Raw genomic sequence first — 24,722 nt, 5'->3', positions numbered from 1 at the left:
TAACTTGCCATGGTTCGTTCAGTAGAGCTTTTCTGAATGTTTTATTTTCACATCATTTTCATTCTTGCTAAATGAATCTGTGTTTGATGCACTAGTTCTGGAAGCTAGACATCATCTGTTATACAAGCACCCATGAGATTCCCAAGTCAAGCTTTTTGTCAAATTAAATCTAACAAATTGATTCTTAACCCACAAGAAAGGCTGATGATAGTTTTCTTGAGTAAACATAGAGTCCTTTGAGTTGGTAATATTTAAATTTTTTATAAATTTCCTTCTTTTTATCTTACAATAATCAGTGCCTTCCAAATAAGTTTTGGATAAAAGATCTAGATCAAAATGAATTTCCTCAGAAACAAAATATAAAGGACTGTTTCAGGCAAAATAAAGGCCAATAGCTGTTCCAGACTAATTTTGAAGGAATATCCATCTTATGATACCTCAGGATTAATGTATACATGGAAAAACATTCATACTTTCTAAACTCATCATGAAGCTGACAGGTGCAAAAATGGGCCCTCTTCCAGCCCCGTCTTACCAATTCTCAATTACAGATGTCTTAATTTTTATGTGTGCCCGGGGCCCTTCAGCAATCTTGTGGAAACTATGAACCATTCCTCAAATATATGTAACTACAAAAGGAAAAATTATGTTGAAATCTATTATTAAAACATAACACAAATTTGCAGTATGGCAATGCATATGCTTCTTTATTAAAAACAACCCCCAGCAGTGGGGCTAATAGCTACATAATCTTGAAATGATGAGTAAAATCTATATTCAAGATGAAACAATTATGGTTTCATCTACAACTGTAAAATGAGATTTTAAAATCTGTAATTTTTGTGAGCAACAAATTCACAAGTACGGCTAATCCATCATGATTTATTGCCATGGTTAGTGAAAGATAAACACATAATTTTTCCCCCTCTATGTTCACAACCCCCTAAATTTTACACACAGATCCCCTGGAGGACCATGGAGTCTACGTTAGGGTAGCCTGAGCCCAGTGACTCTTGCCACTGCTTCTACTTGTGTTCAACCACTAGAGAGGTGCATTGGGGTCATGGTCAGTAATCAGCATGCATACATGTGCACAGGATCCTCAGAAGCAATGGAGTCAGCAAAACCACACACAAACCCCACTATGTCACTGCCAATCAGCCCAACATCTGAACGCTGTCACCTTAGAGGGGTCACTCTGTGTCAGTTCAGTGTTTTCTCCAGCCAGAAAGTCTGCCTCTGGCAACGATACCAAGAGCTAATTCAGAGCAGAATGTGTTCATTGTTCTCCATGATGTCATTTGCCAAATGAAAGAAATGGTTCTAGAATATCCTCTATGCTTATTTACCAAAACTTTATATGCTTGATCTGCACTGTCAGGATAACATGTTCCATACATTTACTTCTTCTAGGGGGGAAAAAATACTTCCATATCTCCAGCTAGAATTTGTACCCGAGATTTAAATCCACATTTCCATGTGGATGTCTAAAACTGGATTTATCCTCTTCTCCCCAAAACCAGTTTCTCCTTCTGACTTTGACTTTTCTTCTCCTAACTTGTACAGTTATCTCAGACTTTCCAGCCACCACACCCGCTTCCCAGACTCCACTCCCCAATTTACAGCCTCCCTTCAATCTCCCTGCTTATTCCATTCTCATTTCTACTATGTTCATTTACAGCCTAACCTGGATTCACTGTTACCCTTGTTCCTGCCTCTCACTACTCAGATCCGTTCTATACACACTGCTGCCAACTTAATTTTCCCAGAAGGCAACTCTGATGACCCTTTTATCCTGTCCAGAAATCTTCAATGGCTCCCCATTTTCTACTGAACTAATGCAGACTCTGCCCTACAAGCCTCTCCTCCACTTAGCTCCAGACTCCCAATTCAGCCACCTGTTTCATCCTGTTCTGCAAACTTTGATAATTCTTGTTCCATGAAACAGAAGGCAAATAGTTTGCCTCATTCATTTTCTGACTTGCTGCCTTTCACATTTTGTACCCTCCTTCTAGGATGTTTCTCCAGAAATTTCTGTTGTTGAAACCTTACCCTTCCTTCAAAGACCATCTCAAACACCATCTTTTTTTGGAAAACTTCTTGATGTGCTCCCACCTTTCCCAACTAAATAGAATCCCTCCCCACTTTCAGTCTCTGTAGGATTTTTCTTAGCATTTATCTGCCTCTGCCTTTCATTCTGATCCAATGTGTTCACTTTGCCCACTTCACTAGATTTTAATTCCTAACGGTAAGAATTTGTAGACCATTCCTGAAAATCCATTTTTTGCATAGGAATTATTTCAATACAATTGAAAACATGTATTGAGTATCCATTGTAAAAGGCACTGTACCAAAGGCTACCAGCTGTACAAGGCTAAATTAAAATAGCATTCAAATATTGATGAAGAAGGAGCTAGCAATAAGGTGTGTTTTGAGCACAGACGTAGAGATTATAAAACTGCCATTGGGATGCTCTTGAAGGAGGAAAGCATCTTAATGATTAAATAATCCCCTGCTCGCTTTTCCATGTGTTTTCTGGTAAACCTGGACTTGGTGGGGAAGGGGAGGGAATATCCAGATAACGGCTCCTCACCAGAGGAGAACATCTATCACTGTCTTCTGATGCCACATCATCCTCCCAACTACCTTAGTAATCCCTGTATTTCACTTTCTTACTTGTAGTTTGGGGGTCAGGTAGGTGCACTGGATTTTGACCACTAGTTTGCAAATTTTAGTCCATTAGGACCAACTTAAAATATAATCTACAGTATCCTGAATCATTAGATGCATGAATCAAAAGTAGGATGATGCCAGACACACTTTGGGAGGCTGAGGTGGGAGAATCCCTTGAGGCCAGGAGTTCAAGACCAGCCTGAGCAACATGGTGAGACCCTGTCTCTACAAAAAATTTAAAAAAGAAATTAGCCAGGCCTGCTGGCCTGCGCCTATAGTCCCAGCTACTCAGGAGGCTGAGGTGGGAGGATGGCTTGAACCCTAGGAGTTCAAGGTTAAAGTTACAATGAGCTACGAATGCACCACTGCACTCTAGCCTGGTCAACAGAGAAAGACCCTATTTCTAAAAAAAATAAAAATGAAAAATAAAAAAGCACGATGACTCATTAACATCGTGTACTGGGTTTTTTCCACTAGCAGGCTCTTTCCTCTTGGAGACTTCTGTTTAAAATGGCAACCCCTTTCCCCTCAGTTTGAGGAGATAGAGAAGTGTCTCCCTGAGCCGAGAATGTTACCACCATTCTCATCTCTGATGCTTATTCCGCACACTGCGTAGCGGCTTAGACTACACAGTGCTTAGGTTCTCTTTCTGCTGCACAACCTTGGAAGAGCTACAAAGGTTAATTCTTAGTTTTCATATCTGTAAAATGGGGATTATAATAATTTTATTCCATAAATTTCTGGGGATAATGTAGAGATAATTGATAACGTAAGAATGAGGAGAATGCATTTAAAAGGGGCTTAGCACAGTGTCCAGCTTATAGGAAACCCTCTATGAATGTTAGTCATTATTATCAGCATAGAAAACATGTTGCAACAAATATAAGGAAACAAGGAATAGATGTGGTGGGGTCATCTATTGACCTCTGACTATTCTGTGGGCCTTACTGTCCCTGTTATAACTACTCAGTTCTGCAATCATAGCATGAAAGCAGCCATAGACAATACATAAATGAATGACTGTGACTGTGTGCTGATAAAACTTTATTTACACAAACAGGCATTAGGAGCCAGATTTGTCCTGGAGGCATAATTAGCCAAACTCTGGCTATACTGCCCAAACCCTGGCCTTTGGGAACTTCCAATCAAGTGTGGTAGTAAGACTCGTAAGACTTTTCAGAGGAAGCAAGGAGGAGTCAGGCACTAACCTCACCATCATCCAGAGGAGCATAGAAACTTGGTATTTTAAGACAGCTTACTGTATGGATTTCCCAGAGATGAACACAAGTAAAATATATGGCCTACAGCAAGTAGCTCAGGTTTTTTTTTAATACTGCCTTTCAAAATAAGTAACTTCAACTTTGAAACAGAGCCTTCCCTTTTAGTAGACATTTTCCTTGGAAACTCAGCTCCCGCCTTGATCCTAGAAGTTACACATTTGTAGGAATAAAAATATCTGTCGATTAATTGGTAGACAATGCCTGATCCTGACTTCTGTTCCTTATCCTTATATATGAATAGACAAAGCTGAGAAGTCATTTATCCAGCAGTGTGACTAGAAGGAAATGGAAAGTGTATGGGTAGCAGAGGAAATCATTTACTTCCTTTTCTATTCTTATTATTAATATATGATCTTATTATTAATAATATAAAGGAATAGCAAATGAGAATCCATGAGCAATATCAGACCCTGAAAATGAGCCGGTGGCTGAGTAACAACCAATTAGGACACTTGACAGTTTAGCAAAGTTGCCAAACAGGAGACAGACTTGGCTCCTTTGAACGAAGAGTGACTGCAGCGTGGGTTCCCCAGATAGGAGAGCAAGAACATACTTTCTGGGCCTCTCTCAGGATCGTTGTTTGGGAAGGAAGTTGTATGGGAAATTCACAAACTCTTAGATGCTAACATTTAAATGCAGCATGCCACACACACAAACCCACAAACACAACCTTTTTTTCATCAATAAAATTGCAGAGGAGCCCCATTTGCACAGTATATCATATTGTATTTTAATATCCAAAATGGCTAGTCCCTTCCAGGATTTTTGTGAGTTAATGTGTGCTAATTTAATGGGCCTGGTGCTTTATTCATTGGAAGCAAGAAATTAAGTCTGTGATAACAAGGCAAGGTTCTTATCAGATTTCTCTTTTTTGTTGTTTTACAGTTTTCTCCTTGTCTTTGGTTGCTTGATTTTGTCAGTGTTTTCTACCATCCCTGAGCACACAAAATTGGCCTCAAGTTGCCTCTTGATCCTGGTAAGTGAAACATGAACAAGAACATACATGAATGTTACATAAGAACTGCCTATAACATTTATACTATGCATCTTTTTCTACAAAAAAATTCTATCTAAAAAAGAGTTACTGAGAAATATAAAAAATTTCAAAGATTGCTGAAACATTTGCCCACCAATTTAACATGTAGCCAATCCTTAGAAATATATAGAAATATTCAGGATTGCTATTAAACAGCAATATCTTGTGTTGTAGATATATCATAAATAGAAGGCAATATTAGAAAGCAGTTTTAAGTATGTTTATCTATGCTAATAAACAAATTATATAAGAAGAGTCAGTATCTATGAGGCCTCTCATTATATTGTGAAAGACTATAGAGAGCATTTTCCAATAACTGTAATTTGGCAGTAGCTAAATATAATTGGCCAAGAACTATGAACATATGGCACCTCATAAGAAAATAGAAGGCTCCTTCGTGCTCTTTTCAACCAACAGACTGCATTATGAGTTTTGCTGCTAATGCAGTTACCTGGTGATAAATTCTGCAGTTTGCTCTGTTTCCATTATGCTGTCAGTCCTCAACCACACAGAATTGCTCAATTCACTTTAAAATGGAAAAAGACCCCAAGATATTTTTATCAGAATTATTCTGAGCCTTTTAAGCTCTCATACTTTCTATCACAACTAAACTATAGCACTGTACACTCAAATCGCATCTGATTGAAAGTTTGGTTCATTTTCAACTATTTCGACCCACTCACTTTGTCCAAAATTATCAGATTTGACAGTCTTAGAGCTATTTGAATGAACTACAAACTGGAACAGCTCACTGTTTCTGTAAAGCCTAGGGGTATACAGAAGCAGGGGGAAGAAAACAGTAAGATGGTTTATGTGCCCTAATAAGCAGAGGTTGGTTATGTTACAGCAATAAATATTGAATATGAAAAAATTGTTACTACTATGAAGGTGGAAACTGAAAGATTTCAACTCATATAACCTGAGAGAGGGGGCAGATGCTTTTCCCACCTTTGCTTTCAGATGGCTAGTTTGTACTTAAGGTTGCTAAGACATCATCAAGTCTTTCAGTGCAATATCAGGGAGAACTCATTTTGAATCTGTAATAAATCTCTCTCAATTCATTTGCATACAAATTGTGCTCCAGCAGCATATTTCTCATGTTAAGGTTACTGTTTCAAAGCCCAAGGTAGAGAACAGATAGACCAAAGAGCACGTCAGAGATCTGTTCCATTTGCAAGCTTTCCCTTTGGGTAGAAAGTAGGCTTTTAACCTTGTCCACCCTCTTGATAACACAAATGATCAGAGCCCAAGGGCTAAGGTATAGCTGGCTTTTAGGACCACATATAGAACTACAACCAGGAATTTTAGAATGAAAATATAAATCTGATTTTTAAACTTGGAAACAAAAAACTGGATCTACTGCATGACCAATATTAGGAATAAATCAATCATTAGGAATCTCATGAAACGATTTCTTCCAGAGCCAGGTCAAAAATCCAAAATGTTAGATTTATATCCTCCAAACCTCTGAAATATAAATGCTGTCATTGCTAATGAATTTCTAAATAATCCAAAGAAACCCATGTAATCACAAAGTCTAAAACTGATTAGTATCTTGACTTTTAAAACCTGTTGAATAGTGAACAATGGATCAGAGTTTAGTAACTAGAGTGCATTTAGTAGAAAATAAAAATGTAGATGCCAGTCTTGAATGCTTTCAGATTTAGCAAGGTGGAAATGAGTTCCTCTATGCAGATGAGGCCTTTGTTTTGAGCAATGTGGTTAGTGCTACAGATAGATATTCACAGAAATCTGTTGCAACAAGGCTTTCCATAGGGAGAGGGTTTGTTAATCCTACTATCTTTGTACTATAGTGATACATTGTCAAAGTATATTCTCAAAACCTACCTAGAAATATGCAGACTGCATTGCAGAGCTAAGATTCACTGATGATATTCTTCGCCAATGTTTTCTCCAAAATCTTTTTATCTGGACAAAAAAATTCAAATACAGTCTTTGTTTTACTTTTTATTTAGCAATGAATAAATTAGGAAAGCATTAATATTTTAATTATTTTTCACAATGAGTTAACATAGTATATTATAAAAGTTCAATCACTTGTAGAAGATTTGGAAAAGTCAATCATTAAGATGACAAATCTTAATGTAAGTAATGTCTTATTTATTACCTTTTAACATGTATTTCTGAGACAGTTACTATGATTTCAAAGTCACAGAACTCATAGAACACAATTCTGATTAGCAGTAAAGTTCCCAAGATGAGACACATCGAAGGAATTACCATCCAAAGGAAGAAAAAGGATTATCATTCAAATAGTAAAAAGGAATGGCTTTTAAAATGCTTGCAAGACCAGGCACAGTGACTCACGCATGTAATCCCAGCACTTTGGGAGGCCGAGACAGGCAGGTCACTTGAGGTCAGGAGTTTGATACCAGCCTGGCCAACACAGTGAAAGCCCGTCTCTACTAAAAAACACAAAAATTATCCGGGTGTGGTGGCACACACCTGTAACCCCAGCTATTTGTGAGGCTGAGGCAAGAGAATAGCTTGAACCCAGGAGGCGGAGGTTGCAGTGAACCAGGATTGCACCACTGCACTCCAGCCTGGGCAACAGAGCAAGACTCCATCTCAAAAATGAATAAAATAAAATAAAATGTTTGCAAAAATGTACAATAAATCCACATTTGTACACTTTTTGTGTACACTGTTGATGTATACAGACAACACCAGAGGTGTACATTTAGAATTATGTATAAATCCTATATCAGGATTGTGTATTTTTTCATAACTTCCATCCCTTTTGGGTTTTTTAACATTTTAAAATATGTTCAGATATTTCCTACAATTCTATTTCTGTGCAAGTGAAAGGCACCCACACTTGTGACAGGGAGCACACTACAGGCAAACCTGGCTTGCAGGCAGAGCCCTCTTTGACACTCACTCTTTTCCACCTAATTGTTCCCTTGAGGGCACCAGCGTGTTAGGTGCAGGCCATCCCTTTAGACATCTCTTGCTTGCCTCCTGGGGGCCCCCATAAAGAATTTAGCTGTCCATCCCACATCCAAAAAGGAAGTTTCCCCTAACTTGTAACTTCACAAACTTGCCTTGGTTACAAGCCAAATGAATACCTGTGTTAATTTGCTCATTTATTCTTTTCAGCTGTGGGAGCTGAGGTTTCAGCCTATACAACCAGGTTCCTTATTTCTCTCCATAGAAGCAGTGGAGCATAGACTTAAGAATGTGATACAGACTATAGTCGGGCTCCATGAATTCAAATTTCGCTCCTGTTCAATTTTAGCTGTGCGATTTGGAAAATCACTCCACTGTGCCTTAGTTTTCTTATCTGTTAAAAGTGAATAGGAGGATTCTAGAAGAAAGACAGAGCAGGAAGCACCAGGATTCTGTCTCCCCACCTAAACAACAATTGCACTGGCAGAATTTGATGTAATTCAATAGATGGAACTCTGGAATCTATTGAATGTTTGCAATTTACAGAGGAAGGCTTAGATGGTAAGTTGCAGTTAATTTTGGTCCATTTCAGCTCTTAGCAGTGATAGCTACCCATCCCCTACGCCCAGGCCCATTGCAGGCAGCTGTGCCCATGTTCCAGGAGGGACCTGAACACAGCTTATAAGAGCCAGGATGGGCAAAAAGAACCCTGTCCTCCAAATATCAGAAATCTGACCTCGGATCACTAATTGCTGCTTCTGATAACAGAGGCGCAGACAAAAAATGTGGCAGCCATTGCTGTTGCACCTTCACCCATTGCTGTCAGCCCCTCCCCCGCCAGCAGAAGTGACTTCTAGGGGATTAAAAGGATCCTCCCCACATCCTTCATTTTTCTTCTTTCCTATTTTGGAATACAGTGTATAAAGATGTAATTATGTGACATTAATAACTGAAAGGTGTAGGGCTGGAGATGTGAAGGAGCAGAGTTTTTGTATGCCATTAAAGTCAAACTGGTATAAATTCAAATTAGAGTGTTATAACTTTAGGATGTTAATTTAATTCCCATGGCAACCACAAAGAAAATAGCTATAGAATATACACAAGGAGAAGTGAGAAAGGAATTCAAACAAAAAAATGAACTACAAAAAAAATGAACTAAACACAAAAGAAGGTAGCAATTCAGGAAATGAGAGACAAAAAAAGCTATAAAGTATATATAAAACAAAGAGCAAAATGATGAAAGCATCTCCTTATCAGTAATTACTTTAAATGTAAGTGGATAAAAGTTTCTAGTAAAAGACAGAGATTGGCAGAATTGATAAAAATACGTCATTCAACTATGTATATGCTTAGTACAAGAGACTTACTTTAGATTCAAAGACACAAATACGTTGACAGTAAAAGGGTGGAAAAGATATTTTATGCAAATAGTAAACAAAAGAGAGCAGAGGTGGCTATACTAATAACATACAAAATAGACTTTAAATCAAAAAAGTTATAAGAGATAAAGAAGGACATTATATATTAATAAAAGGTTTAATACACCAAGAAGATGTAATAATTATAAACATTTATGCACCTAATAACAGGTAATAAAATACATGAAGCAAAAACTGACAAAATTAAAGGGAGAAATGGATAGTTCTACAATAATAGTTGAAGACTTCAATACCCCACTCTCAATAATGGATAGAACAACCAAACAGAAGATAAGTAAGAAAACAGAAGACTTAACACAATAAACCAACTAGGACTAACAGACATATACAGAACACTCTACCCAATAACAATAACATAAACATTCTTCTCAAGCACACAGGGACATTCTCCAGCACAGGCCATTATGTTAGCCTGCAAGTTAAGTCTCAACGATTTTAAAAGATGGATACGACACAAAGTATTTTTTCCAACCACAATGGGATGAAGTTAAATATCAATAACAGAAATAAAACTGGAATATTCAAAAATTAAACAGCATGCCTTTGTTTTATTTATTTTTCTTGAGACAGAGTCTCACTTTGTTACCCAGGCTGGAGTACAATCTTGGCTCATTGCAACCTCGACCTCCTAGGTTCAAGAGATTCTCCTGCCTCTCAGCCTCCTGAGTAGCTGGGACTACAGACACACACCACCACTCCCAGCTAATTTTTGCATTTTTAGTAGAGGCAGGGTTTCACCATATTAGCCAGGCTGGTCTTGAACTCCTGACCTCAAGTGATCTACCCGCTCAGCCTCCCAAAGTGCTGGGATTACAGGTGTGAGCCACTGTGCCCAGCCTAAACAGCATACTTTTAAACAACCAATGGGTCAAAAAATAAGTCTTAGAAATTAATGAAAACAAAATGCAACCTGCCAAAACCTATGGGACACAGTGAAAGTTGTGCTAAGATTAAAATTTATAGCTATAAATGCTTACATTAAAAAAAAGAAATATCTCAAATCGGCAACTTCATTTTACAACTTAAGGAGCTAAAAAAGAATACACTAGACCCAAGCTAGCCAGAACAAAGGAAGCAATAAACATGGATAAATGAAATAAAGACTAGAAAAACAATAAAGAAAATCAATGAAACCAAAAGTTGGCTATTAGAAAAGGTTGACAAAACAGACAAACCTTTAGATAGATGAACTAAGAAAAAAGAATATTTGAATTAATAGAATCAGAAATAAAAATGGGAATATTGCTACTGATTCTACAGAAATAAAAAGGACCATAAGAGACTACTATGAACAATTAATTGTATGCCAACACATTGGAAATCTAGATGAAATAGACAAATTTGTGGAAACACAAAACCTACCACGACTGAATCACAAAGAAATAGAAACCGAATAGAGCTGTAACTCGTAAGGAGATTGAATCAGTAATAAAAAATCTTTCAACAATGACAAAGAAGCCCAGGATCTGATGGCTTCACTAGTGAATGCTAACAAACATTTAAAGAACTAATATCAATCCTTCTGAAACTATTCCAAAAACATAAAAAAGAAGCAACACTTCCTAACTAATTCTATGAGGCATTACTTTGATGCCAAAGACACAAGAAAAAGAAAACCATAGACCATTATTTCTTATGAACATTAGTGTAAAAATCATCAACAAAATGCTCATATGTTTAGCAGAATATTAAGAGGATTATACACCTTGGTCAAAGGGGATTTAGTCCTTCAATGAAAGAATAATTCAACACACAAAAATTGACCAATGTTATAGGCCACATTAACAGAATGAAGGGAAGATGCCACATAATTATCTCAGTTGATGCCAGAAAAAACATTTGAAAAAATTCAGTACCCTTCTATGATTAAAATATATATATATACTCCACAAACTAGGAATGGAAGAAAACTACCTCAACATGATAAAAGCCACATATGAAAAACCTGCAGCCAACATCATACACAAAGGTGAAAGACTAAAACTTTTCCTCTAAGATCAGGAAGAAGGCAAGGATGTCTGCGTTTGCCATCCCTATTCAACAAAGTACTAAACAACTGTACTAATTGCTAGCTACAGCAATTAGCCAACTATTAAATAAAAGAAACAAAAGGCATCCCAACTGAAAAAGTAAGTAAAATTATCCCTGTATACAGACGATGTGATCTTATATGTAGGAACCCCTGAAGATTTAAACAAAAAAAACTGTAAGAAATAATAAATGAATTCAGCAAAGTAGCAGGATGCAAAGTCAATATACAAAAATGAGTTGTATTTTACCAACAATGAAGAATTTAGAAAGGAAACTATGAAAAAATTCCATTTAAATAATATCAAAAAATACTTAGGAATTAACTTAACCAAGGAGATGAAGAACTTGTACAATGAAAACTACAATAACATTGCTGAAATAAATTAATAAGACATAAATAAATGGAAACTCATTCCCTGTCCATAGTTTTGATAACTTAATATTGTTAGCATGTCCAAAGTGATCTACAGATTCAATGCAATTCCTATCAAAATCCCAATGATGTTTTTTGCAGAAATAGAAAAACCCATCCTAGAATTCATACAGAATTTTAAGGGACCCCCAAATTGCCAAAACTATTTTGAAAGTAAAGAACAAAGCTGAAGGACTTATAATTTTTTATTTTAAAACTTACTACTACAAAGCTACAGTAATCAATCATGAGGTAGTTTCCTATAACATTATCAATGTATTTAAGCTACAGTAATCAATCATGATGTAGTTTCCTGTAACATTATGAATGTATTTAATACCACTGAGCTATACTTTAAAATGATTAAGCTGTAAATTTTATGTTATATATAAGCATAAAGACCAACATTTAGACCCACAGAATAGAATAGAAAGTCCAGAAATAAACCCACACACATACGGTCAAATGATTTTTGACCATTCAGTGGGGAAAGGGCAGTCTTTTCAACAAATGGTGATGGAAACATTAGATATCCACATGTGAAAGAATGAAGCTGGACCCTTACCTAAGACAATACACAAAAATTAACTTGAAATGCATTAAAGACGTAAAACTATAACATTGTTAGAAGAAAACATATGGCAAAAGCTTCATGACATTGGATTTGTCAGTGATTTCTTGGACATAACACCAAAGGCGTAGGCAACAAAAGAAAAAAATAGAGAAACTGAACTTCATAAAAATTTAAAATGTTTGTGCATCAGAAGACAGTATCAACATAGAAAAAAGGCAACACACAGAACGAGAGAAAAATCTGCAAATGACATACCTGATAAGGGGTTAATATCTGGACTATGTAGAGAATTTCTGAAATTCAACAACAAAAACAACCTGATTCAAAAATGAGCAAAGGACTTGAATAAACATTTCTCAAAAAAAAAAAGCGGTACAAATGGCCAATAAGCACATGAAAAGATGCTGAACATTATTAATCATTAGGGAAGTGCAAATCAAAACTACACTGAGTACCACCTCACACCCGTTAGGATGGCTACTATCACAGAAACAGAAAATAACAAATGTTGGTGAGGATGTGGGAAAATGGAATCCTTGTTCACAATTGGTGGGACTGTGAAATGCTATGGCCACTAAGGAAAACAATACAGCTGTTTTTCCTCAAAAAAATATAAAATTATATGATACAGCAATTCCACTTCTGGATGTATGCCAAAAAAACACTAACGGCAAGGTCTCAAAGAGATGTGTACACCCATGTTCATAGCAGCATTGTTCACAATAGCCATAATGTGGAAACGACCCAAGTGTATACTGACAAGTGAATGGATAAGCAAAATATGGCATATACATACAAAAAAAGTATTCACCCTTAAAAAGGAAGGAAATTTTGACATATGCTTCAACATGGATTAATGTTGGGAACATTATGCCAAGTGAAATAAGCCAGCCACAAAAAGAAAAATAATGTATGATTCCACTTATATGAGTGAGATACCTAGAATAGTCAAAAAATTATAGAGACAAAGTGGAATGGTTGTTGCCAGGGGCTATAGGGATCAGGGAATAGTGAGTTATTGTTTAATAGATAAAGAGTTTCAGCATTACAAGAAGAAAAGAGTTAGGGAGATGGGTGGTGGGGATGGTTCTATAATATTATGAATGTATTTAATACCACTGAACCATACTTTAAAATGGTTAAGCTGTAAATTTTATATTACATATATTTTACCACAATAAAAAAAATTGAGAAAAATCTTTTAAAAGATTAAATGAGCATTAGGAAAAATAGCTAATACACGCTGGGCTTAATACCTAAGTGATGGGTTGATAGATGCAGCAAACCACCATGGCACACGTTTACCTATGTAACAAACCTGCACATCCTGCACATGTACCCCGGAACTTAAAAGTAAAAGTTAAAAAAAATTAAATGAAATTTAAAACTCAAAAAAAAGTGGTTAATGATGTAGCCTACTTCATAAGGCTGATGTGAAAATTAGATAAATTCAAGTGCTTAGGACTGGGCCCAACAGAAAGAAAATTCTTGGAAAGCTAGCAAATATGATCATCATGGGATCTTCCATGTTTAATGGAGACCTCATAGGGACACAAGTACAGGTGAACTGTGGAACATTTGAAAATGCTACACTTGAGAAAATATTACATTTTATAATAGAAAACAAGTATCTGTGTAAGAGTTTTCTCACCGCAATCAAACACTGTTAATTATGGAAGCTTGCTACATAAACATGTTCTCTAAAAGTGACTCAGTGGTATACATTCGGCATACAGCATGTGTTCACAATAGCCACTTATTTCTGGTGACTAATGAAACTGGTTTCAATTGTTGCAGCATTTTAGTAAATACGTCTGATGACAGTGCTTGTGGCTTTATATCTCTTCTCTCGATGTCTGCATCTACTGAGTGAAACATTGGGCAAGAATAACTCCAGATCTGATGGACTTGCTTGCCCACCATCACCCTGGTGATAAAATTTGTGAACTCAAGAACATGTATGAAACTGTGTGTCCACATTCCAAGGACCGTTAAAAGCTGGTGTTAATTTCCTATATTTGGTGACTCCATCAAAAATGAAAGGGAGCCAGCATTTTTTAAGTACCCTTCATTTTTTAGGCTCATTGATTTCTTACTAGAAAAATAAAACTGGCAATGTTAAGGATCCCCTCCCATTTTCACAAATAGCTAAATAAGTTGTGCAAGATAACACACCAAGTGTAACATAGCCAAGATTCCAGCTTAGGCCTGGCTGAGGAAAAGACTGGGCTGTCTTCAGAGCATCCCGCTGCCTCTCATTCTCTTGCTTCTTTCAAGGCTGACAAGTCTACCAAAATGCATTTGCCAGCACCCAATGAAGTGCTCATGTCTAAGGCTTCTTTTTGTTCCACATATGCCAAATGAGGCTTACAATACTTTTACTTAGGATGCTATGCTTTCATAAAGAGTTACACTTACCAAGTTATCACAAATGTGCATATCAATTCAGACCCCAGAAGTTCTTTGTACTGAGAATTCTAAATTCTGTTTTGCAAATATTCAAGAGCCTGATTCATGGGGTAAACAGTCAAGTGTAAAAGTTCATCTTCTAGCCCCAGTTCACTTTGCTCAGGTGAATATCATGCTGTTGAAATGAGTTCTCCTATTTCCAGGTTAGACTATTGTGGTAAGTTTTGTTTGGTTTGTTTTGATTTCATTCGGCCAAAGGTTGTAGGTTTTAGCGTTGTATTTCCCACCTTTTTGAGAACAATACTGTCTGGAGTGCATTCCTCTCTGTTAAAGAACTTCTTGCCATCCAGATTAATTTTAAAGTATTTATTTTAAGTTTTTAGATGAAAATTGTCCATCATGTTGAGAACAGAAAACTCTATTTGATGAAAGTGATGCATATTATTTGCAAAATTCTTATTGCAGGTTATCATTTCTAAAATTGCCCACCCATAAGCAGTAAAAGGAATGCCACTATCAATTTTAGCAAGATAGAGCCTGTCTCAGTATATTTGCTCCTGTACCCTCCTGCTGTGTTAGAAAGACTCCAAACTACAAATGGATCGTGCTCAGCATCTGGATGAGCACTCTATCCAGGCTTTCCCAAACATCCAGATGTTTGACAGCTTCTACATATACATATTTTCTCCTTCTGCTTCAGGTAGCAAAGTAAACATGGGTTTATTGTTTCCTTGCACAGTGACTCTGCTCCTGAATTGTGTACAAACTCAATTTAGGCAGGTCTAATCATATCTTAAATGTACTAGTGGAGCTTACTATTTAAAGAAAATCTATAGGGAATTCTTTTGTAAAGTGAAGCATCCCCTTGAAAAGGTAATAACAGCTACATAATTAATTTGTTACTCGTTTGTTTTCTTTTTAATGCGGGCACATGCATTTTTAATTGCTATATAACTATTCACTATATATATAACATGGTATTGAAGAATTAGAGACATTGTTGCCACTTCCTATATACCAGTATTAATGGGGGAGGGAAAAATCAGCCACAAGCACATTTACCCGTCCTCGCAAAGTAGAAAGGTTTGCACATGAAATTGTAAGGGTTTGATATAGAATGAGATGACAGTAGTCTTTACATTTAAAACTTCTGGTATTAAACATTGTAAGAGAGGATGACAGAGTGTAAGGGTAAGAATCCATTTGAGGATATTAAATCTTATGTTTGTAAAGGCAGTAACGCAGTATGAGATGTGAAGCAATCAGATGTGAGGAATGAGCGATGCTTCTTTAGATTTATCACATCCCTATAATTTACTGCAGAAAGCTCTCAGAATATCCTAATGAACATTGAAAACTGCAATTATTTTCCTTTGCTTTTCTTTCATCAAGGAAAATGCAAATAAACTCTAAAATGATTCACAGAGACTAACTACCCTCATCAATCTGCCGATGACTGAAAAGAAAAAAGCAGGAATAGTTAAACACCTACACTGAATCTTAACAGAGGGATAATAACATAGTAAGTTGCCCCATAAAAAGTATTTCAGATATTAGAGGAAAGAACTTTTGAAGTTAAAGATAATGATTGTGCCTGAAAAAGACCATGCCTCTTCTACAATTAAGGAAGGAAAGAATTTTCCATATTTTTATGCAAACATTGATGTCTAACCAAGTGGTCCAGGCTATACCACCGAACTCTGTACAACTTTGTTTCAAGACTTGACAGGCTACCCAGCAGGCATCCCTAGAGCTATAAATGAGCCATATTCAACCAGGTCCACACTAATGTTTAGCTCTTATGCCCTTTTGAGCTTCACAAAGTATATCTGACCAAGAGAGTAAGAGAAACAAGGTAGTATGATAAATTTTACAGGGTTACTGGAAAATAAAAGAAGTCAAAATGTTTGTCAGTAGAAGGAAAAACACCCTTCCCTTACTATCTTTCCATGCTGTGATCATTTCCATCATTTGAAACCTGGACCAAATACCTTCTCCTTCCTAAAATAAACTTTCTTTCCTCTAACTTTCCTCAGTCCTGTCTACTTGACATTGTATCTTCTCCATTATTCATTTATTCAACAAGATGTATGCAGTACCCAATATGGATGAGGCATTCTTTTTTAGGAGCTGAGGAGATAGCAATGAACAAAACAGCCAAAATCTCTGTTCTCATGGAGCTCATGTTTTTGTGGAAGACCTAGAATAAACAAACAGGAAAATCAATATATTAGATATTACAAACAAAAGGAAAGCAAGAAAAAGGAATAGGTAATGAAGGAGGGTTTAGATAGTATGTTTAGAGAAGTCCACTGAAACGGGTGGCAGAGACTTGAATGGAATGAGGCGACGAGGCTTGCAAAGATTAGGGAAAAGAACATGCCAGGCAGATAGAGCTTCAAGGACAAAAGCTTTAGACAGGAGCATACCTGGTGAGACAAGGAAGGGCAAGAAGATGAGCAATTGAAGGAGGGTAAGCCAGGGGTGGGAGAAGTGGAGAAAATGAGGCACTAGTTGAACTGTAAATTTCCTGAGAATAGAATCCAAAGCTGATACAGTGACACCACTTAATACAGTAATAGTTGGTGGCAAATCATCAGTAAGTGAAAGGAGATGGCCCATTTAATTATATAACACTAATATTGACATGTTCATGGAATCATGGATATGGCACCAAAATTCAGACAAGATGCAGTACCTGACTTTAGAATGGACTAGAGTAGAGCGTAATAGGATGGAGGACATTCAGGAAGCAGGTGAAGTTATTCAAATAAAACACAATAGAGCCCTAAACCAAACAGAGGCAGCATGAATAGGGAAAGGGCATGGACTAGAACAATATAGAGAACTTACAGGTTAAACCAAAACTGTAAGTCCTGTATGATTGGTTTGTGCCTCACAGAAATTTCTGGGAGGGCTTTCCTCAGCAGATTAGAAGTATTCTGCCCCTTCAGTTACTACATAGCTGCAGGTTACCTGTCTCCTGCCAGACGTGGTTTCCTTTGGCTGTGGTTCCCATTTGCTTACTCCCTCTCTGATTGAGACCTGCCATCTTGCTCTGGCCTACGTATCCCAACTCTGGATTTCCCACTTGGTCTCTGATCCTCTGGATTTCTATAGATTTTCATGTATTTCCCTGGGTTCTGCTTACTTCCTCTTCTAATTTCTCCAGGTCCAGTCCCTTAACTCATGCAATTTTAACTCAAATATATATTAAGTGCTTCCTACATTTTAGCCCCTGTGCTGGGGTCTGGAGTCCCAAAAATGAGTAAGGCATCGCCCTGCCCTGGAAGAATTCATTGTCCACAGTATGGTATGTTCTACCTCTGACTGATTCCAGAAGAAAATAACCTGGAAATCATGGTGAAATTACTAAATAAGAAGATGAGAAAGAAATAGGTTGATTCATCATTTTTTTAAGTTCCCAGTTTAAGACATATCCACACAAGAAAATAGGTCTATCTCTAAGTCATTTTTTATCTTGGAGATTACAAATGAGATGATCAAAAACTATTTTCAATATAGGTTACTACTGATCATGCCCATATATTGAATACTGCTTTGGTACTGCACAAAGCCAAAAGCTGGAAGCCATAGGGTAGGCCCCACTGTTCCCCATGCAGGCATACACACCAGGGGTTACAACTAAAGTGAGAAGACACATCATGCCTCTGCAAAGTAGATTAGAGAAAAATTTTCCAAGCTGTAAATGGCAGCTTGACAAACAACATTACAGGCTGGATTCAATGAAAATGCTGCAGACCTGGCTCCCTCCAGGGCTATAAATCACAATGAATACACAGAACATTACTGGAAAATGGAGAACAGAAAAGAGACTGTGCAAGTGTTACAGGCCCTCCAGCCTTGGCTCACTGAAGACTAATTGAGGGAGATTCAGTGCCGCAAGGTCTCAGCATCATGAGAAAACCTGGAAAGCCCTCCTCACGAAAGAACACTGCAGAAGACTCTTAACAAAGAAATGGAAACTCCAGACCAAAAGAGTTCTCAGGGGAGACCAGGAGGGTAGAAAGTAAAAGAGGACCACCCCTAGGAGTGCAGGGCAGGAGGGAGGACTCACTCTGGTTCTCACTCCCTACCCCTTACTCTCCTGAACGTTATTTTTTAAATCAGATGAAATCAAGTATGAATAACATCAAATCCAACCTTAAAAGAAAGAGAAATCCCAACATATTATGTTGGAGGAGTGTTATGCAGAAGTGGAGAAGGGCCGGGGGGGGGGGGCATTCCTGCCTCTTTGACTTAATGATAATAATGACTGGAGAATTTGTGAGTTAATTACACTCTATAAGTCTGGAGGTTTCTCTGACTGTTAGTTAGCCCATCTGCTTCTCTCCCATAGGCTCCTTTCTGAGTCACTTTCTGGTCTTGACCTATAGCCTACAGCCGTGGAGAATTGGATGCCCAGGGTCACTATAGCCAGGCAGGGATGCACATACAACTGGCTGAGGCAAGTGGGCTATGTGATGAGGTTGGGAAGCTTGTCAGTTTGTAGAGTCCAAGAAAGAGCTATGGAGAGCTCTAGGATAGAGGTTGAGCTGTGTCCAAAACCCCAACACTGTGAGGACAAACGTTTCCTTGAGTCACTTCTGCAGTTTTTTTTATCTTGAGCTGTTCATTGATTCGTTAATTCATTTATTCACTCATCAAATATTCACTAAGGACCTACCAGGTATGCTGTGAGCCAGAGGCATGGCATACATTACATAACAGTTGTACACTGAGATACTCATATAGTCCCCATCCCTGTCTGTGATGATTCTTTAAAATTATTTTCCTAGTTAACTCTGGTGGAGAATGTGGAGTATTATGCAAATACAGTCAATCTGCTACCTTAAGTTTCCCTAATGCAAGTTACCTCATCCACAATTTATGAAATTGTACATACAGTAATGACATCAATGTAATGCAGAAGTCAGAGATTATCTTTCTCATATAATAGCAGCTCAGTATACAACACATTGGCCTACCTGAATGCACCAAGCTTGAAGGAATGCAGTACTGCCATGTCTACCTTCTTTATTTTGGATACTTGCTCTTCCTTGGAAGTTACTTAGGCAGATCTTCCCAGTCTTGTGCAGAAGACACAAACATAGATGATGAACAGAAGTAATCCATCATTAGCATCACCACATTGTATGCAAAGCCAACACCTCTCTCTACCTGTGACATATGACAGGGTGACCTTATCTCCAAAATGCAGCAGCCTGAATATTTACCAACATCCCAGTCCATCAAGCTCTCTTCACCTACGTGTAAGTGAAGGCCAAGATTATGCCAGCATTTCCTTATTAGAATTTGACATGCCTTTTTAATTGTACTTCTATCTTATTAGAATTGTTTTCATTAGGTCTCTGTTTACAAAGTTTCCTAGGTTTAAAGTGGTTTGGTTGAATTCTATTTTTATCTTAAGCCCTGTTCTTTTTAGTGTGAAATCTTGCCCCAAACTAGGTTTTCCAGCAATGTATATACGGCATTGTGGCAGGAAAGCCCCTATTTAAGTGGCCTATTTAAGTGGCCTATTCAAAAGCACACTATATTCTGATTGATCGTGCAGTCTTTTCAAGTGAAAGACATCAACAACACAAACTAAGTTTGGAGGGTATCATTCTTAGGTCCCATAAATCAAAAGGATAAAAGGATAAAAACCTGCATGAGGACATGGTTTGGAGTATTCTTCATCCAATCATACTTTTCTACTCTCCTTTATCCAGCTATATTAAAGAAATCTTTAAGCTTTACAAACCTATTTATCAAAAGTTCAAATTTTTAAAATTAGCCTAAATTTTAATAAAGGAAACTATCAGGCAGTTTAGATTGAAGAACAATGTTATATGGTGTTAAAGTTAGAAACAAATTTTACGGCTATTACTATAGCACAAACAATATTTTATTAAAAAGATAAGATGATCTGATTTAATAATTATAAACTTTCTTTTTCACTTATTTATGTATTTTGACATTTTCTCAGTGCATAACACCTATAACATTGGGATCATTCTGTCTTTTCCTATTTTTAAACCCAGAGTAAAATTCCAAATATTTTTTAGAATTAAAAGATTTAATTCTTTACCTTATCAGAGAGGAAAAAACAAAGTCTTTTATCTGTCCACTCACAATACAGAACACTTCTTACGCCAGGTGTGTGGGGGTTTTTCCTTACACACAAAGCAAGCGATCAGTTCTACAGTGGACACCAGCTGGGTGTCCTCTAATTCAAATCAGTTATGATACTATCTACCTGGAGATAGCGTCAGATCCCACAGATCGTGTGGCTCAGTCCCACGAGACTGCCCCAACTTTCAGATGCCAGTTGCAAGCTTTAGATTTGTTTTCTTACCTATGCTTCCAACCAGTCAGCCACAGATCAGAGTTCTCGTGACCTTCTCCTTGGGCTCAATTAATTTGCTGGAATGGCTCACAGAACTCAGGGAAACATTTATTTCATTTACCAGCTTATTACAAAGGATATTACAAAGGATACAGATGAAGAGATGCATAGGGCAAGGTTATGTAGGAAGGAGTGCCAGGATTCTATGCCCTTCCTGGACACACCATCCTTCAGGAACCTCCAGATGTTCAGCTATACAGAAGTTCTTCAAACCCTGTCCTTTTTTATTTTTATGGAGGGTGCTTCATTACATAGACATGACTAATTAAATCATTGTCCACTGATGATCAACTTAACATTCAGCCCCGTTCCCCTCCTTGGAGGTTGGGTGGTGGGATTAAAACTCCCAACCCTCTAACCCTGTCTTGGTCTTTCTGGTGACCTAGGGGTTTCCAGCCACCAGTCAATTCATACAAAAAGACACATCACTTTGAAGATTCTAAGGATTTTAGGAGTCGTATGCCAGGAAACAAGGAGGAAGACCAAATATACTGTGTATTTCACAGTATCACACCTTGCTACACACAGGCTTCTCACATCCTGATCTTTCCTACATCTCTAGGCTAATTTCTGCACCAGTTTCCCTTAAAGGTGCCCACATATGCACCAGTGCATGTGCACACACACACATGCACACACACACATGCACACACACGTACACAGTCATGTGCTACACTCTAGCAATACTAAACCATTCATATTTGTCATGCACACTGTCTCTGTGCCTTTAGAAATAGTGTTCCTTCTATTTGAAAAACCCAGTTCTACCACTTCCCTTCACCATCTTGGTAATTCCTATCAATTTATTAATTCTCAGCTCGCTCTCTTCTTGGAAGTTTTCCCTGACTCTCCAGGAGTTGTTACATTCCCTACCCTTGTGTTCTGGGGTTCAACACAGCTCAGAGGGAATGGTCTGTAGCAGTGGATGGTCTATAACGGTGCTCATCACACTCTGCTACAGTTGTTGGTTTCCATACATACTTTTATGTCTGTTAGATTGAAAACTATATAAGAATAGGAACTATTTGTTAGTAGTCTATGTATTTCCTAGTATGTATCACAGTACTTATCATATAGGAGGTGCTCAATACCTATGTGAATAACCTGACCATTCAATCTAAAGAAGCCAGCAGTGATTCTCCACATGTATTCCTGTTTTATTGTCTTTATAGAATTTATAACTATTTGATGTTTGCTGGCTTATTTGTTATTGTCTTTCATTATTGGTTTTATTATACAACAGAACATAAGCTCCCTAAGAGTGGACCCTTATTGTTTTGTTCATCACTTTAGCCCCAGTGCCTAAAACAAAATAGGTATTCAGTGCCTGGAGCAAAAGAGATGCAAGATAAAACTGTCAACTGCATGTAATGAATGAGTAGATTCAGGTTTTCCTCTCCTGTACTAATAGCAAGCTTTTTAATAAATTAGTATATAGGTTCAATGCCTCCATGGAGACATTAAAATACTCTGGTTTCAATTAATCTTGCAATTTTAGCAGTATTAAATTCCAAAAACAATTTTTCACTCATTTGGAAGATCTATAAAGGCAACTGTAATTAAGTAATGTGGAACACAAGTTTCAAAGTCTAAAATAAAGTGATTATTCCCTCATTTTGTGCCTCTTTTTTTTTTTCACTCTTCCTCATTTTTTTCTGAGATTCACTTACCCTTCTGAGTCTGGGCTAATCAATCATTTATGTTATTAAAGCAAATACGCTAATCTAATATCAAAGCAGTATAATTATTCACATTAAATAATAATAGTATAACATGAGTCTGTAGCCAACACTGAAAATGCATAAGATCATGTAACGAGAATTACTGCAAAGACCTAGCCAGTTATTCAACACTAACATATTTTAATTAAAAACTAATTTAGTAATAACTGAATGATTCACTAGTGATCTGTAGATGCAAAAAAAAAAAAGACTAGTGTCTTCAAACAGCTTCCTATAACATTTTAGATCAACTGAGCCTAGTCAAACTAAAACATAGTTATCAGTCCCTCCTCAGACCTCACATGATACTTTTGTTTTTCACTTTTAACACATATTTTGCTTTTAAAGCACTGTGTCCAGTTTAAACATAAACTGGACACAGTGGCTCATGCCTATAATCCCAGCAACTTGGAATGCTGAGGAAAGGGGATCACTTAAAGCCAAGAGCCCGAGACCAGCCTGAGCAACACAGTAAGTCTTCATCTAGCACATGCCTATAGTCCTAGCTACTCAGAAGGCTAAAGTGGGAGGATTGCTTGAGCCCAGGAGTTCAAGGCTGCAGTGAGCTATGATCATGCCACTGCACACCTGCCTGGGTGACAGAATGAGTTTCTGTCTCTGGAAAAAAAAAATTCATTAACCAAGCATTACTTGAGTGCCCATTAGTTCTAAATTCAGTGCCCTAGCTCATTCCTGACTTCATTCATGCTTAAATGAGAGGACCTAAAGTAAGTAGAATGAGAGCCTAATTGGTTACAAGAGAGGAAGGGACTCATTTCCACTGTCAGTTGAAGGAAGCTTCCATAGATGGAGACATTTGAGGTGGTTCTAGCATCACAAAGGTCTTGGTCAGTCTGGCTAGATTTTACGGGGGTCAGGTAGATGAACAGAAGCTCAAAGGAAGATTGAAACAGAGAAGAACCTACTCTTCTGAGTACAGTCATTTGAATTTTATGTTGTAAGTGATTGGAAATGGAAAGGAGGTCCTTAAGTAGCACAATGACCTGATCAAATCTGGTTTTGAGAAAGATAATTCTGACTACGTCTTGAGGAATAATTGGAATGGAGAAGGAATAGTGGAGGGCAGGAAGGAATGGAGGCTGCTGCATTGCCCAGAAGCTACATAATGAGCATCACGACTAAAATAGAGGCAGAAAAGATGGAGAAGAAAAACTGAATTCATAGAACATTTCTGAGGCCAAGCCATCAAGGGGTGGTGTTTGAGGTGAGAGATTGGAGGTGAGGATTTCTGCACTTTCTGACTTTGGGGCATGGTTAGATAGTGATGACATCAGCCAAGACTAAGAACACATGGTGTTCAACAATTTCAGAGGAGAGATAGGCTGGTTTTAAATATATTACATTTGATTCATTTGGGGACCATCAGAAGGTACTGGAGATATTTATCTATAGTCCACGTGATGCGGGAGTCTGGATTTGGACATCATGGCTATGTAGAGAAAACGAAGGGACCTCATGAGGTGGAAAGCGAAAAAAAAATGGATAAGGAAAGAGTAGCCACCATTATGATGAGCAAAACACTCTGGAAACAGACCCAATATTAACACTCTTCATTTTCATATTAAGCCCCTAGGAACCTTCATTTAAAGCCGTGCTTCTGTTAAAATTTAGACTTGAGGCATTTCATCAGGTGCCTTCCCAGGACATGGCCTAACACCTGCATCATTTTCAATGCTAGCATTTAACTGGTTAGAGTATTAGCTTACAGCAGTCTTCATCCAAAGTCCTGGTGGTCCGGGATAATGGAAGCAAAATTGGGGATGGAGTCTTCTTCCTTTGAAAGAGCTATGGATTAACATTGCATTGA

General features: G+C 37.5%; 1 protein-coding gene across 2 annotated transcripts in view; it reads left to right on the top strand.

Annotated features, from left to right (window-relative positions):
• Positions 1-24,722, top strand: part of KCNQ5 (potassium voltage-gated channel subfamily Q member 5) — a 571,663-nt gene that overhangs the window by 369,971 nt on the left and 176,970 nt on the right. For both annotated transcript variants that reach the window (XM_003271108.3, XM_030809332.1), the window contains exon 2: positions 4,839-4,929. In XM_003271108.3, coding sequence (XP_003271156.2) covers positions 4,839-4,929 — 91 coding nt within the window. The remainder of the gene's footprint in view (positions 1-4,838; positions 4,930-24,722) is intronic.

The sequence above is a fragment of the Nomascus leucogenys genome, chromosome 3 (genome assembly GCF_006542625.1).
Source record: "Nomascus leucogenys isolate Asia chromosome 3, Asia_NLE_v1, whole genome shotgun sequence".
Lineage (NCBI taxonomy): Eukaryota > Metazoa > Chordata > Mammalia > Primates > Hylobatidae > Nomascus > Nomascus leucogenys.
Note: the sequence above shows the minus strand (reverse complement) of the source record. Positions and strands in the feature narration are given on the sequence as shown.